This window comes from Lepidochelys kempii, chromosome 2 (genome assembly GCF_965140285.1).
Source record: "Lepidochelys kempii isolate rLepKem1 chromosome 2, rLepKem1.hap1, whole genome shotgun sequence".
Classification (NCBI taxonomy): Eukaryota; Metazoa; Chordata; order Testudines; family Cheloniidae; genus Lepidochelys; species Lepidochelys kempii.
Window position 1 is genome coordinate 204,313,314 of NC_136381.1, and position 17,892 is coordinate 204,331,205.

At 39.7% G+C, this 17,892-nt stretch overlaps 1 protein-coding gene across 1 annotated transcript in view; it reads left to right on the plus strand.

The window, feature by feature from the left end:
- The window catches only part of TBC1D5 (TBC1 domain family member 5), a 274,096-nt gene that overhangs the window by 30,022 nt on the left and 226,182 nt on the right, over positions 1-17,892 (plus strand). Inside the window, exon 3 of the mRNA XM_073333539.2 lies at positions 13,388-13,454. Within this exon, the coding sequence (XP_073189640.1) occupies positions 13,388-13,454 (67 nt within the window). The remainder of the gene's footprint in view (positions 1-13,387; positions 13,455-17,892) is intronic.

Consider the following 17,892-nt stretch of genomic DNA (forward strand, 5'->3'; position numbering starts at 1 on the left):
AGATGATACTAAACTGCTCAAGATAGTTAAGACCAAAGCAGACTGTAAAGAACTTCAAAAAGATCTCACAAAACTAAGTGACTGGGCAACAAAATGGCAAATGAAATTTAATGTGGATAAATGTAAGGTAATGCACATTGAAAAAGATAACCCCAACTATACATACAATATGAAGGGGGCTAATTTAGCTACAACTAATGAGGAGAAAGATCTTGAAGTCATCGTGGATAGTTCTCTGAAGACATCCACGCAGTGTGCAGCGGCAGTCAAAAAAGCAAACAGGATGTTAGGAATCATTATAAAAGGGATAGAGAATAAGACTGAGAATATTTTATTACCCTTATATAAATCCGTGGTACACCTACATCTTGAATACTGCGTACAGATGTGGTTCCCTCATCTCAAGAAAGATATACTGGCATTAGAAAAGGTTCAGAAAAGGGCAACTAAAATGATTAGGGGTTTGGAACAGATCCCATATGAGGAGAGATCAAAGAGGCTAGGACTTTTCAGCTTGGAAAAGAGGAGACTAAGGGGAGATATGATAGAGGTATATAAAATCATGAGTGGTGTGGAGAAAGTGAATAAGGAAAAGTTATTTACTTGTTCCCATTATATAAGAACTAGGGGCCACCAAATGAAATTAATGGGTAGCAGGTTTAAAACAAATAAAAGGAAATGCTTCTTCACACAGCGCACAGTCAACCTGTGGAACTCCTTGCCTGAGGAGGTTGTGAAGGCTAGGACTATAATAGGGTTTAAAAGAGAACTGGATAAATTCATGGAGGTTAAGTCCATTAATGGCTATTAACCAGGATGGGTAAGGAATGGTGTCCCTAGCCTCTGTTTGTCAGAGGGTGGAGATGGATGGCAGGAGAGAGATCACTTGATCATTACCTGTTAGGTTCTCTCCCTCTGGGGCACCTGGCAATGGCCACTGTCAGTAGACAGGATACTGGGCTGGATGGACCTTTGGTCTGACCTAACATGGCTGTTCTTATGTGACTGGGGGTGCGGGCTCCAGGCTGGGGGATGGGGCAGGGGGTTGGGGTGCAGGAGGGGGTGCAGGCTCTGGAGTGGGGCCAGGGATGAGGGGTTGGAGTGCAGGAGGGGGTTCTAGGCTGGGGAATGGGGCAGAGGGGTTCAGGGTGTGGGAGGGGGCTCTGGGCTGGGGCAGGGGGTTGGGGTTAGGGTGGGGCTGGGGATGAGGGGTTGGGGTGCAGAAGGGTGCTCCGAGTTTGGGGTTGGCTCAGGGCTGGGGCAGGGGATTGGGGCACGGGCTTACCTCCGGCAGGTGCCGGTCAGCTGAGCAGTGGGGGGAACTAAGGCAGGCTAGTCCCTCCCAGTCCTGGCTCCACGCTGCACCCTAAAAGCAGCAAGCAGGTTCGGCTCCTAGGCAGAGGCGCGGCAGGTGGTTCTGCACACTGCTCTCGCCTGCAGGCACCATCCCTGCAGCTCCCATTGCCTGCGGTTCCTGGCCAATGGGAGTACGGAGCCAGTGCTCGGGGCGGGGGCAGCGTGTGGAGCCCCGTGGCCCCTGCCACCTAGGAGCCGGACCTGCTGGCCACTTACAGGGCGCAGCATGGAGCCAGGATTGGTAGGGACTATCCTGCCTTAGCTCTGCAGCACCGCTGGCTGGACTTTTAACAGCCCGGTCAGCGGTGCTGACGGGAGCCACCAGGGTCCCTTTTCGACCAGGTGTTCTGGTCGAAAACCGGACACCTGATTATCCATCCTAGAAGCTTTATAAAAAATAAGTTCTACTCAAAAGAATGTTTTCCTTTTGGTTTATGGGAGATTTTTTTCCAGTGCAATGTTGGATACCTAATCCAACAGTTGCTTTTAATGTTCAGTTGACATTTTTTGCTCCACTTATATGGAAAGAGGTTAATTGTGTTCCAATACTGTTTTGTAATTTTACATTTAAAATGTAGTCTCCTGTACCATCTCTTGGTACTGGTCTAGCGATTGCATCGGGTGGTCACTCAGAGTCAGGTCTTCTGATGCTGAGTGCATCTGAAGAGGCCAGAATTTTCTTGCACCAGCTTGTAAGGGCATATGGGAGTTGGACAGGCAAGTGGTGTGGATCGCTGTATGCTTTTTCCAGAGTGGGCTTCCTCAGTATAGGCCAATTCAGTTGAGGCAAGGGGTACTGTAAAGGGCCTGGAAATCTCAGGTATATGAGACAGGTTGGGATTGGTGGCTCTATTCTTGGCCATTAATTTTAATGCATGGGGCTGGCTGCCAGATACTGGTATTAAATTAACATGATTTTGTTGTCTTAATAAAAGTTTCCATCAGTTTCCTTTTTAACCATGCACTTCGTTTATGCCTTACCCTCTTGAGTGTGGCAGTGACAATGCGTTCTTTAAATTCTGCCCAGATGCAATCAACCAGGTTGCTTTTAAAATCAATCACATAATAGATTTGTAATAGAATGCCAACATGGTTTTTTTTGTTTTATGCATGCTGCTCTTGATTTCACAAATATTTATCTTCTACCTCTTGTGCATTTGTATTTAATAGTGTTAAAATATACCAAATAGTCACCCTTGACCCCATTTGCCTCTCCAACCACCACCTTCTCCATCTCCCTTCTACCTTTCATCTCTAAGTTCATTGAAAGTGCTTTTTACAATTGCTGTCTGGATTTCCTCTCGTCCATATCTATCGTAGACCCTCACTAATTTCCCCCTTGCATTCAACTGAAACCACTCTCGCCACAGTCTGTAATGGCTGCTTCTTAGCAAAATCTAAGAACCAGTACTCTGTTTGTTCTCCGTGACCTGTTGGCTCCCTTTGACACAGTTGACCATGCAGTTCGTCTTGAAATCTTGGCCCCTTTGGCTTCTGTGACTCTGTCTTCTCGTGGTTCTTCTCCTACCTGTTTAACTGCTCCTTCAGATGTGTCCTTTGGATGATACCCAGACAATTTGGAAAGCAGAGTCTGTTGGTCTGCACATGTGCCCTGGCTCACCTCATTCTTCTGACTGAGGAAATATAGGGCAGGGCAGATTGACCACCTCTCCAGTTCCTACTCATAGCTGCATCGTGCAGGTCGGAACCTCCAGCTTCTAAAGCTTCACCTTTCTTCTTTATCGGTGAAAATATATTTAGATATCTGTAAATAGTTTTTATATTGTAGAGTTTTCAAGTTTGTATCTGTTACTTTTAGGGTTTTATAGTTAGTCTACCTGACCTAGTGAGCACACGCCATCCCACTCCCAGTACCCTGCTTGGGTACTAAACTATGCCCAGGACTCTGGGCTTCAAAATTTGTTCTTCCTGCCTGCAGTCCTTCCTGGTCAGCAACGACCACGAATGCTGGTTGTGCTGCCTTCGAGAAGCCCACATCATGGCAAGATGCAGTATCTGCTGTTCATTCCTAAGCCGTACCTGGAAAGAACGGGAACTTCACCTTAGAAAGCACCTAATGGAAAAGACTATGAGACCACAATCAGCCCCAGGCTGGGAAGTCCCTCTCCGTACATCAGTCTGACTCAGCAAGGAGTGCACCTCCTACCACTATGTCCAAATCAGGAGCTAAGCAGTCTACCACCAGAGATCCCTCAGTGGGGACTTGTCTGGAGAGAAGGGAGCATTCTCATAAATACAAGACTAAGTTTTCCTCCAAAACCACTTTGAAGAGGTCAAATCTAGCCCTGCCTAAACCAAGCACTAACTCTGCCCAAGAGAACTTAGGATGTACTAAGTCTCAGAGGCATGATAAAAAAGCACACAAGTCTAGGGCTCCATAGGCACCAGATTGTGATGCGATGGTACCATGCTTCTGGTGCCTCCCAAGCACAAATCCTGAGATCCACCAGTACTGATGAAGATTAACATCTGAGAGTATAAGTCACCTGCAGTTCTGTCTTTCTTCAACGGCTGTGGCACAGACTATCTCTTCTGTGGTTCCAATGGTTCAGGCAGACAGGACCCCTCTGAAGCTGGGAAGAGCTGAGATCTACACTCCGCCTGAGGACATCTTCACGTTTCCAAACCTCGAGGCTCCCACTTTTTCAGCTGCCTCTCTTTTGAGAGAGGTTGTGACTCCACCAGGGGTGCAGCCCTTTGGAAGGAGTTTGTGTCTGATTCCATCTTTGGGCTATAATATCCCTCCAAGGTCACCATCAGTATCACGGTTGGAAATGAATCAGTTTTCTCCCCATCAGAAATTCTGAACTGCCAGATGAACCATTATGCCCTCCTTCTCCTCCAAGACACACTGTCCTGGACAGAAGATCTGGGCCAGCTTGGGTCCATCCCCTACCTCATCATCTGCCTCAGAACTGTCGGTACCTCACACCTTAGGGACCACCACAACCCTCATTTGACTCATCTTGTTAGCCATACTGGGGACCATGGGACCAATAAAATCCTGCAGCATTGGTCTGTTCTGCTAAGGAGTCATGCCTTCCCTCCCCTTTGAGGGGACAACTTGAGTACTTCCAAATCCTTCTGAGGAGGAAGAATATGCACGAGATCTGACAAGATTGCAGTCTTCACATCCAGATTTGGTGGTGATTCGAATGTCTCCATCTGCTCCTGATGACTATAAACAATTGCAGGGGAGTTGCAGATTCCACTTGAGGGTCAGGGTCCTCAACACAAGCTCCTGGACATCCTGCAGTCCTCTAGCTCCAGTAGAATAACGTTCATAATTAACAAAGCCATACTGGAGCCAGCAACAGTGGTCTGGCAAACCACAGCTTACTGGCATACCTACCGCTAAGAGGGCAGAGAAGTGGTACTATGTCCCAACCAATGGAACAGAATTTCAGTTCTCCCACCCTGTTCCTACTTCTTAATGGTCCAAGTCACATCAGAGAGATATAGGCAGCCAATCCCTGACTGATAAACTATTCTGACTGATAAAGAGGGGAAGCTTCTTAACTTATTGGAAAAGGGAGGGTCTTCTTTTCTTCTAGCTTCTAGTTCAGGATAGTCAGTTACCAAGCACTACTGGATAAGCATGGGTTCCTGAACTATTGGAAATTCTCTGACTTTATTGACAGTCTCCCAGAGGACATATCACGTTTCCAGACTCCCATAGAGGTAGCTAAAATGTTGCCAGGATCACTATCCAATCAGCAGTAGATGTATCTGATACATCTTCGAGTGCAGTGGCTGCTGTCATCGTTATGGTCATGGTTCCATGGTTGGTTTTCCCAGAGAGATCCAGAACACCATTGAGAAGCTTGCTTCAGTGAGACTCTTCTGTTTAATCAGAAGACAGATGAGCCCTTACACACTTTAAAGGACTCCAGGGCTACCCTCCAGTCCCTAGAAATATATACACCAGCTCTGAAGAGAAAAAGCCTTGACTGATGGCTCAACAGTTCTTCTACCAGAGACTTTGAGCCACCTTGTAAGAAGCAGATAGCTCAAAAGATCCGCTTCTCCACACCTTCTGCAGCAGATTCCTCCTTCCAATTTCAGCCCTTGTCTAAGCATCATTTTTCACAGGAGCTTAAGAGCTGTAAACCATGAGTCCAACATTTGGGAGTTTTCTAGCACTTTTTCAACACCTGGAGTGCAACACAAACAGGCAAGTGAACGCTCAGCATCATCCATTCTGGTTATACAAGAGTTTGCATCCCTACCCCTTCCAAATCCCCTTTCCCCACCGCTCTTTTGGGGGCCACTCTCAAGAACATTCACAAACAAGAAGTGGAATCTCTCTTAGAGCGGGTTCCTCTTCAGTACTGAGGGAGGGGTTTTACTCAACATATTTCCTAGCACCTCAAAAGAAAGGCGGTTGGTGACCCATTCTCAACCCCTGCCATCTCAATGGCTTTATTTACAAACTTAGGTTTCACATGGTAATGTTGGCATCTAGAAAAATACGTGGTTTACAGCTTTTGTCATGAAGTATGCCTTCTTTCACAGCAGTCCTTCGTTTGGCTGTGCCATCTGTGACCTCTCACCTTTTGAGCATTGCTGTCACTCAGGAGTAATTCATAAAGTAAAAATGGCTGAGAACTTAAAAATTGGACAGTATAGATCACAAATCCCAGGGATGACTAAACCTGATGATATTCTAAACAAAAAGAGCACTCAACCATGCTTACAGCTGTTTCCTTGCTTCACACTGACAAAACATACATTCTAGGCTTCAGAATGACACATCGACAGATTGACAATTCTGGAATCTTATTATATAGGTAATCGGTGTATTGTGAGAACCATAGTTTTGGTATAGGCGTAGCATTCTATTTCTAATTAAATTTAGTGGGCCAGATTCTCCTTCAGCTGACTTTGGTGTAAATTCAAAGTAGCTCAGTTGTTACTCCAGATTTACAGAGATATACAACTTGATTCAAAATCTGGCCCATTAACTCCAAGCCAGTTTTAGTTGCCAGTGTGCTAGGTTTAGTTTCCTGTAGAAAGTGTTCAGTTATTTTAGCCAATTAGAGTTTTGTTCTTAGTATTTAATAGCAATTTCTAAGTCTGTCAAAGTATCAAGAAGGCAGAAAACTGCTTGTCCTATCCAATCACCAACCTTTTGGCTCCAACTTTATTCGAATCGTGGGGCATGAAGCAATTACTCCTGTTGGTCCATTTGACAATGAAAACTACATTTAACTATGATTTATTTTTCCAAAATAGAATGATTGCATATACTTGTATTTTACAGTTTGAAGTCTCAAATTGAGTGCAATTGAAGAAACATAGAGTACATTAAAGAACCACAGTAACCCTGAGATTTAAAAAGAAAGTGGTGGTATGTTTTTGCTATTATCAAAGTAAAAGGTCTCCAGAGACCACCTTTATACCCTGATTGTGCATGTCTAAAACTAAGCAAAGCTGTATGACCAGTGTTGTCTCAGGGGGATGCTGAGTCATTAACTCCTATTTATTACATCTCAGCTGGATTATTGCAGTTTACTGTTCACAGGCCTTTCAGGCTGTTTATATTTTAAATTAAAATTAGCTGCAACATTCTGGATGCAAGCACTAAGTCACTCAAGATTTTGTACATCATGTTATAGCAATTTATAGCAATAGTTCCAGACTGATTCTAAGATTTTTCTTTCTGTAAAAGTATGATTATTCATGGCATTGTCCATGGCTGTAATGGACTACTACAACCTCTTTATTTCACTAAACATTCATTTTATGATCTCTAAGGACTCTCTTGAGGTTTAGAGGTGGCCATTATTTATTGGTTGCAGACAGTCCACTTGATGCTGGTCTGAATGCAGCATGGAGTAAATGGAGCTAAATCTTACTGAAGTGTTTGTGTCAAATTAATTGGTGATCTAAACACTAGTTTAAGTTACATGTTGTAAATGATTGACAACAGCAAGTGTAACTGGCACCAATGTGATGTTCAATGCATGAAACAGAAGAGGAGCAGGAAAATCAGTGTGGCCAGAAGGAGTGAGATAAAGCATATTCACTATAATCTAATTTCATCTTCTGCTAACAGCAATCGCAGGACTCCTGGTACCACATTGAACCATGGCATAACCAGACTAAACTTTTACTGACTTCACTGGAAGAGGTACGCTTGTCTGCTGGCCAGTGCTGTGTGGCTCCCACAGAATGCTGAATTGGTGCACATTACATTACTTTCTGTTTACAGCCATACGTTGACCAGTTACACCACTGTTAACATCACCATTGAATTTGGCCCATATTTCCTGTAGTAAAAGGCTTACACTAAGCCACAACTGCGTGTGCATTAATATAGTATTGGTGCACACCTACCACCCGAGAATCCTTCCCAGGCACATGGAGGGCTTGTTTTCCATTAGAATATGCAAAAGAAAAGGAGGACTTGTGGCACCTTAGAGACTAACAAATTTGTTTGAGCATAAGCTTTCGTGAGCTACAGCTCTCTTCATCGGATGCTGTAGCTCACGAAAGCTTATGCTCAGATAAATTTGTTAGTCTCTAAGGTGCCACAAGTACTCCTTTTCTTTTGCGAATACAGACTAACACGGCTGCTACCCTGAAACCTGTCATTATGCAAGGCATTAGAATATGGTTCATTATTTTACATATTTTTTAAAAAACTTAAAATTCAGTTTTGGGAGCAGAGGATTATTCTTAGTAGATAAGTAAAAGGCAAGAGTAGCTAAAAGATTATAAATCTCACTCTTCTCTGAAGATATTTTTTCTTAAATTTAATTTAAATTTTAAACTTTTAAGTGGTCTATTTGAACACCATCTCCGTCCCACATAAATCTGACTGTGGTTGCCCCAGGAGTTTGTGGATGTGTAGCTGTTACTTTAAATCCTTTTTCTATTTACAAAAATAAAAGTCCAAACTTCTTTAAAATTGAAAGTGAGTTTAAAGTGGCCAGAGAGCCACAGTGTTGTGGAAACTACAAGAGAGGGGATAATTGAAAACTGCTTCTCCCCCCCCCCCTCCCTTGTTGGTTGATCTGTTATCTGCTACTCCTTCCTTCTGACTGTTTCTCCTTTCCTTGTCCTCTTCACCTCCTACCACAGCACAGTTTGATTGCAAAGCACCCTGAAAGTGGGGGCTGTTTCAAATAGAAGATGTAGTGTGGAAGATGTTACAAAGTCAAAAATAGGATAAAACTTTTTTATAATGTGGTGCGACTGAAATTCTTTGAGTAGAATGACAGGTTTCAGAGTAACAGCCGTGTTAGTCTGTATTCGCAAAAAGAAAAGGAGTACTTGTGGCACCTTAGAGACTAACCTGTAGCTCACAAAAGCCTATGCTCAAATAAATTGGTTAGTCTCTAAGGTGCCACAAGTACTCCTTTTCTTTTTGAGTAGAATGATTATGAACTTGGAGACATAAAGGATCAAATTTTCAAAAGATTCCACTTAAATTTTATCCCAATTTCATGCACCCCTATTTTATTTTGTGTACATTTCCTAGCCATGTTTTTGCCTTCACAAATGCATTTTGGGCATACAAATCTTTGTATTTTGCATATGAAAAGTTGTGCATGTAATTCTTGGTTAAACTATTTAAAACAGATTTATTTATTTTTTTGCTTAAAGAGAACATAGTAATCTATTATGCACCTACATTTGCCATGATTTTGAATGTATACATCATTGCAAAATGCCAGTTTAGTCTAGCAAAGTAGTAATCCAAAAGAGAGATCAGGATTATATTTACTTGGGATTTTTGCAATCCCAGTTATTCTTGCCCATACAAAATGTTTTCTTTTATAGCTGCAAAACAGTGGAGGCTTCTCAGGATAGAATTTCCTACCATATTGTTCACCAGATATGCTATCTTTCCCTACTGCTATAAACAGGCTCTCATTCTGCACCTTTATGTGTCAGTTTTGCCTACCCACTTTCAGATGTCACCATCCTCCACTGATGCAAAACTAGTCTATGCGTGGGTACTGTAGAATATCTTGCTCCAGTGTCCTCTTTGCTGAAAACTCAAATATATATAAGGAAAATCTCTCTCTCTAGGAATGTACAAAAGCTAGATCCATGTTCAGGGTAATTTCATTTTTGTTAATTTGCAAGATTAACAAATTACACATTTCATCTAGTGCAAGAGTTACCTTTAGTGAGCATGGTGTACAATTTTTAACTGTTCACATGCATCTCGTTACCAGAATATTATCTTTTTTCATTTGTGGCAAAATATAAAGATTGTTTTGGCACAATATTAATATTTAAAATGCTACCAAAATATCTTTACAAAGGAATGCATGCTTGCAAAGTATGCATCCGTCAATGATCCTAAATTACTTCAGAAGCAAGGGGGGAAAAGGTTTGAATTTAAAAGATTGCTCTGATATGCTCGTCAGAAAGTTGCATCATTTTTATGTCAGACAACTTCAGCTTTCTCAGAGTGAAATGTTCTTCAACTTTCTGGCCTAATAATTATTTTATAAATATCAGAAGTGCAGTGCACTTAATTCTTTAGCTGAAGGCATTATTTTCAGTTTCTGTACACTGCTTCAAGCTTGCTCTATTTAATCATTTTAAAAGCTTATTTGGTGTAAATTGAATTTAACACTGTAGTTGCAAGGGTGTTATGTAAAAAGTCCAAGAGAGCGTTCAGAGCCTAAGATCTTATACTAACAATTGAGTTTCAGAAGTGGAGCAGCTACTGAATCATCTTAAACTCTCTAGCATCCTCTGTTGACACAAATAGGTAATGTCAAGTGTACTCTGTTCTTACTCCTTTATTAAATGCATAAGATGGAAATCAATATACCTACTACATTTTACTTTGTATAGACTTAGGTTATGTAGTGCAGACTTAATTTGGTGTTCCTCAGGTCTGGTTTTACTTTTATTTTTTCACCTTCAGTCAAGTTAGACCAGTTGAAGATTTTTCTGATTTGTGTCTGTCTTAGCTAGTCTTTTTGTATTTTGTGGTGTTTTTCTTTGCCGCAGGGATCCTCAGGACATTGCAAACTATATATATCGTACTGTAGATAATCAGATTGCCTGTTCTTTTGTAAACCTTTCAATTTTTAGACTCTTCTTTCAAAATAATAGAGAAGCCTAGAATCGCCCATGCTAAAATTAAGAATTTATAACTGCATGGAACAGATGTTTTCATAAACATTTGCTATAATTAATTTCAACTAGGGGATTGAAGGAACAAAGCAGTTTTTCCCTCTTCAAAACTTTATTGCTTTTTCCCTATGCAGCGAACTCAGAAATCTTAGCTTTAATATTGTTAATGAAACAAATTTACTCTTCTGTTTAGTTTTCATTGTGAGAAAGAAAAGATTAATTTGTACAAGATAATGGCCTTTGGAAAAATGGAGGAATAAGTTGAATTTGAAGCATCATGTGGAAGGGATGAAAATACTGAGGATGAGTCAATGGGTTAATATTTTATGAGGCCAAAACCTCTATGCTGTCAGGTGTCAGGGTCCCTTAATTATTAGAATAATTTTATGTGACTCAATTTGATATTGAATATATACCTATGGAGTAAAATAATCTGATGGGGTTTGATGTTTGAAGAGTTGTGAACCTTAGTGTTACAAAGAAGCAAACGAGTCTTTTGTGGCATTATATATAGTTTTAATGCATAGTATAATGCTTATTGTATGCTGATTACCCCTTTATACTCAAGATCTGCAATCTGTTAAGTAATTTTTTTGTTTGCATTATACAGCAAACACATTTTGACTAAAATCAGTCTTCCATATTTGTGTTGTCGCTGGGTGTTCATTTTGTTAAACAAAACAGTCTTCTAATAAAATAGCTGATACTGCCTTGCAGATGTGTTCTGTTTTTTTCAGGGATATGGCTTGAAAAGAAAGTACATTGTAGAACCAGAATTTGCTGACATTAAACAGAAGAAAAATATCTGTTTATCACTATTTTCTCTCTCATCTCTGGGAACGGAATTTTTTTTTGTTTCTCTATATAGCAAAATAATCTGTAAGATACGTTTAAAAAAAAGTTTCAAAATAAGCACAGCTTAATTGTTCTATACCTGAAAGCTCAAGTACAGCTGCCAGGAATTTTGAGTAAACTAGTATTCTTGACTTATCTGTCATCTATAAAATGTACAACGAAAAATAGGTAGCTGTCACTAAAATTACATTTCAGCTTTCAATAACCATTTAATGAGTAGCGTAATTATATAAGTATGGTACCTCAAGTACTTCACTCAATAATTAAAAATAATCTCCTCTTTAAAGTGAAAGCTCTATAATTATTATTTGACTTAACCAGGACCACTGTTATGATCTCCAGTGGCACCTCAGATTGTTCAGAGTGGTTTGAAAGTACAAATTAAAATTGTATAAATCATTAAATTATTAAGCTTTAAATATGCTAAAACTGAATATAACGTGGTATTTGAAAGTCATGCTATAGGAATTTACAGACTTATAATGTAAGCGGATACTTGTCTGTTACATTCTCCTTGTCTCTAAGCATAAAACACTGCATTGTTAATAGTAATAAACAAGTGTTTTATATAAACTAAACTTAGAATTGTTTTACAGCTCAAAATAAAGATGTTTATTAACAAAAATTCATCTTCAATTAAAAATAAAATTTTAAGCAGAGTGCAAACTTGTCAGCAGGAAGATGTGTCTTCATTCTGGCATGGGTAAGCAGCTTTTGCAACTGGGGAATGCACGATCTGATTTCCTAAGTGAAATCACTTTTATCTCTGATTCTGAAACTGACAGCCTCAAAACCCTTCCCTACTTATTGCAAGGTTTAAGAAAATGGTTATGACTTTACAATATATATGTAGAGCAGTTTCTTTTGTATTAAATATACTTTCCAAAGACATGAGCACTAAAGAGTTCACAGGTCTTTCTTCGGTAGGTAGGAAAGTATCAAAGGGGCAGCAACTCTTTATTCCAGAATTCTGTACTGGAGTAGTAGTAGCTGTTTAGGATCAGATCCCATTTCTTTTCAACAACTAGCCTTGTACAGTACCACATTTTGACTCTTAAATAAAATGCCAGCATGTCGAGTGATGAGGGACTGGGTTGTTCAGAAAGACCATCTTTGATGCCTTGGTTATCGATTTTATTTTATCCTAGGGCAGGAGTTACTGAAAAATAGTTTTCATGTGAGTTGTCATTGGCTTATATGAAATGAGTTAGTAATAATAGTGCCTAGCTCTTGGATAGTGCTTTTCATTCCGAGCTCTCAGAGCGCTTTACAAAGCCAGCTGGTATCATTATGCCTCTGTTACAGATGAAAAAACTGAGGCAAAGGGAAGTGAAGTAACTTTCCTAAGGTCACACAGCAGCTAGGTGGCAGAGCAGGAATAGAATCCAAGTCCTCATGTGGAATTCTATTCACTGAGCCATATGGCCTTACCTCTTGGACATGTGTTTTATTTGAAGAAGCATCATAACTCAATCTTGATGGGAAAAGGCCAAGGATTCAGGGGTATTGATGGTGGACCACCCTCTCCCCTTTGTAAGTAGTCTGTCTTGCTTAGAGGCATGTTACTGAGCCAATGTGAGGGAAACTTGAACTGCCCTGGCTGCCTTCTGTGGAAAGAAGACTTCATTTTACTATTCATTTAGTTAAAACATTTCACAATATATAAATTGACTTCAGATAGGAAAACATATTTCTTTTTCATCCATTTTTATTAGACGTTATCTTTTAAAAACATCTTATTCACTTAGGCTTGTCTCTAGTTGTTAAACGAACTCAAAACCCCAGATACAAACACCTTTGAGGTTTGGGAAAATTCATATCCAGAACTGAAGCTTGAGACTTGAGGTCTTCTCTAGTTAATCAATAACATTCTTCAAGATGGAAGGATGAGACCTATCCAGGTAAGGCTGTCTATTTCTTAGCCATGAAACACATTGCCACATAGATTAAGATCACTTACATATGCCCTTGTGCCCTACATTGCTACGTTCAATATCAGTGTATCCTTGTCTTATGACTAAGGTCTGCTTCTTTCATTTTTGTTTTTTAGGAGGATCCCATGAGAATGGAAGACCACATTATACATTAGTCTCTGATGGAACATTTATTTCTTACAGGTAGGTATTTGTTTGCTATTTTAAAAATATTTTTGTTTGACTAGAATGGGAATCATCACCTACTTAAAGCCAAAGAGCAGTCTGAGATTATTTAAGAATATTATACAACTTAAACTGAAGTATGCTTTTTCAATAGATTGATTTGATATCTCTTTTCTGATGAATTAGTGTATGTTGTGAAAAACTAGGTTGATTTGTGAAGCATATCTTGTTGGAGGGAGCCAAGCTAGTTAAACATTTCAACAACAAAAGGCTCACATGTCCATGAAGTATGTTTTTCAAGTGGTGGTACCAAAGTCTTTCACCTCTAAGTGTGTCACTTAAGCTCAATTATGTGCTAATACAATATTTAATTCACCAGGATCATCTTTGTGATCTTCTGCGAAGTCACTGAACATACTGATCACATGGGAGCCTAATACAACTTAAATTGTAATTCACAAGAGAATTACAATTTGTTTGGTAATATCTAATTTTGATTTATCATCTGCAATCATGACACTATTACATCTCAATTAGTAATAAACACTAGAAATACCATTTAAGGTAAATGGAATACTAAGTTAACTTTTTTGTTAGCATTGTCATCAGAACTTTGAATCTTGTTTGAATAAATGTTTGAGGATGTTTGTACTTGAAATCAGAAAAAGCTAATAGGAAGAAAAATTCAAGTGCTGCTTCCTGTGTTAGTTGATAACTTAGATAATAGATAAAAGTGGTAGAAGTGTCATTTCAGACTTTATGTAAACAAAGAGCCAATTCCACTATTAAATTAACATTTGAGAACCATCCGTGATTGGGAAAAGCCATAGTTTTGGTACAAATACAGTTTAAATTATATGTCTGCATAACGAAATCTGATTCTTGAGCAGTAGGTTAAAGCCATGCTAATCATCAGAGTCTTTCAGATTTATTTATACAATGTGCTAATGAGATTCTCTGAACAAATACAAAATATCAAAATTAGTAACAAAAATAACTATTAACAAACTTAGCCAATGTTAACTAAAGCATTCAAAATCTCCACCCAAAAAAGATCTTTAAACCTCTCAGGCAAAATAAAAACAAAAACCTATGTAAATGGATAGACCTTGCAGCAATCCCTGTAGTTAATTCTCCTTAAATTTAGATAAGTGGGTGTTTTCTCCTAGCTCATTAAGCAGTGGAAACGGGAAGCATGTGTGACTGGGACATTTCTAAATATTCTGGGAAGTTATGGATATGTCCTGGTTAGGTAGCAGAGAATTTGTAAGTTGATCTTCAGCTTCTGATTCAGATTATTCTGTGTGTTGCTTGAAAAGAAGCTTTAGTAGAGTAAGATGTGTTTAAGTAGTCTATATTTTTAAGATATCATTGAAAGTTTGAAGTTCACCAATGGTAAAATTTAAACCATGTGGATTGTTTGTGGGTTTTTTAGTATTTGAGTGCTTTTATCATTAATAAAACCTGAATTTGATTAGTTTGGAAGAACTTGTTATTTCCATGAAATGTGTGTTTGATCTTCACACTGCTGTAGAGTTATACCATCACAATGGAAGTCTTTGCTAGGTGTGCAAATTGTTCACTTGGCCAATAAATCAAGCTGGACTCTAACCTCACTATCTGTAATACTGTGCCACTGGAAAGTAGAAATATTGTCTTTCTCTACTTCCCAAGGGCAGCTGACCCCCTCCTCGCCAAAGAGGTGAACCCCTTGCCAGCGCATGTGACTACAGACTATTACATTAATCTGTTTAGCCGCAGTACCAGCTGCTTGCATATTTTTAATTATCTTATAGATGGTATAACAGTGACCTATGAAATAAAATGAAGGTGAGTATTTTTTAACTTTTTATTTTACAGGCTATTTTTCTAAATTTATTTTAATGATCTAATTGTTACTTTTAGGGAGAGCTATAGATGCACATACTCATTTTGGCTGTATAGATTCTAACATCTCAAGGACACTTATTTTCTTCAAAGGTGTTTTCGTACATTAGTACTGCTAATAATAAAGCTGTGGACTGAAAAAACTCACTTTTCATACTTTTTCTGTTGATTAACTAATTTTATGATTCTGAGACTTACGACCAATATGCGTAAATAATTTCTGAATCGTACATGACTGTAATTTCTAGATTCCCAATATATCCCAACAAACCTTTTCTTCTAGTGGGGACTAATTTCCATGGCAACATTTGATCATTCAAAGTTCTGGGATGTGCAGACACTGTGTGCTCTTCTTTCTGCTATATGCAGTGTTTTTGTATCTGTGTCAGTCCCAGGATATTAGAGAGACAAGGTTGGTGAGGTAATATCTTTTATTGGAAGTTGGTTCAACGATATTACGTCCCCCACCATGTCTCTCTAATATCTTGGGACTGACACAGCTAAAACATCTAAAGCTTGTCTCTCTAACTAATAAAAGATATTACCTCACCCATCTTGTCCCTCTTTCTGATATTATTCAGGCAGAGAGATGATCTGGGTATGAAAAGATGTTGGCCCACATTCTTCCTCTTTTTGACAGGCTCTGCTTCTCAGTTGTTTCCTTTCTCCCTGCAGGTTGGTCCTGCTGGCTGAGTGTTTTTCCTGTGCTCCAGCCAGCTACTAGAATTCCTATGGAGTACACACCAAAGAAAGGAAGCAAGAGAGATAAGCTGTGTTTCCATTTCTCCAGCTGTCTGTCATAAGTCTAGTTTGCACAGTGCTTCCATCTTGTGTACCTCTTGTCTTTCCCTGCTAAGAAGCAGCTTTCTCCCATCCTCACAATCATCCTTGGTTGTCTTCACTGATTTTTTTAAAACCACCCGTAGGCAAGAATGTGGCTCCTTTTTCTCATGTGGCCAAAGATCTCCCAGAGAAGAGGAAAATGGAGGAAGATCTGGAGCCCTATGCCCCTACAGTTGCCCCTTTTCTCCTCCTGCCTTCTATGTCCTCCATAAAAAACACCAAGAGATTGTTCCTATGTTTTTTCACATAGCTCAGACACTAAAAATTAGAGCAGAAGGCCTACTGAACTCCTGTCTTTCTACAAGGAAGTTCCTTTCAGAGCTTGGCTTCCTTGTCTACCTTTCTGTTTCCAAGATCGAAGAGTCAGCCTATCCAACCCCACAAAGCTTTCACCTTACCAAGAAACCTGAAATAGATGACTTCTCAGTTTGGTTCCCTGCTGTCCACAAGGCCTCCCAATTAAGATTTGATTTTGTCTGTACAACTTCAATCTCTCCTTGCAGTCCTCTGTTCTGACCCTTTTGAACCATTACATTTGATAGTCTTTAACCTTCTCTTAGTGGAAGTGGCCTGTTTGGTTTCTGTCACTTCATCTCCATGTGTGGGCACTCCAGTTTTGATTTTCTGTGAGGGGAAGGTAATCCTCTGGACCCGTACTGATTCTCTCCTTATGGGATTTTTCTCTGAATACCAGGAGTCCCTAAAAGGGCCTCTGACATTTCCTGTCAATGCAGAGAGCTTTGAAGATTTGCATTCTTCTCTAAATCATTTCAGAAATTCCTTTCCTTTCTCGTTATGTTGAGTGCAGCTCTCTCCCATCCTCACAATCCTCCTTGGTTGTCTTCACTGATTTCTTTTAAACCATCTGAAGGCAAGAATATAGCTTCTTTTTCTCATGTGGATATGTCTTGTCACTTTTTAAAATCCAGATTCTTTATTCCACAGCTGATCTCCTCTGTACAAATCTCTTCCAGGCGACTCCACTAGAGCAATTTCCACCTTTTTGAACCAAGAAGGAAGAAGCCTCAACTGAGGCATCTTGTCTCAACACTACTGTGTGGTTCTAACTACTTTAGCATGCACTCGTGTCAGGTACTTTCTGTTCTTCCTAAGTAGTGGAGCTGGTCTTTATTTTCTGGGAAGCAGAGAAGGTAGTGCAGGCCTCCACTCTCGTTGCCCTTTTGTGTACAAGACATGGGTAAGTGGTTAGAAATAGGAGAGTGAGTGCAAACTAACATGCTTGAGAAGTTCTCAACTGGAGATCAGAGCCTATGAAAGAGTTGGGTGCCAAAATCATCTTTATCCACAAGGGCTTCTTGAGAGTTTGTTGGTAAAAGGAGAAAAACCAAGAACTGGCATTGCCTTCCTCACATCCCCAGAAAGCATTTTTAGCATTTTTATTTTTTCTTACAGGAAAAGTACAGGGTGTACAGGTGTCATAGTATTGTGAGACTGTGTTCTTCATAAATTATTCAGTTGTTCACTGTATGCGCCCAGTAAATGAGCCCCTAGTATCTGATCATATTGAATCAGGGTCTATCTTTGATTTTAGTTTTCTGGTCCAAAAAAGAGCTGATCAAAACATGGAAACTGTTGATTCCATAAGAAGAATGTAATGGTTGGCGTGTAAACATTGGGCAAAGGGAATTCCTTACCCTATCTTTCATTTCCCCATATTAATTAAATTATTACACTATTTTTTCCATTAAGGGTCGGTTTCCTCTCT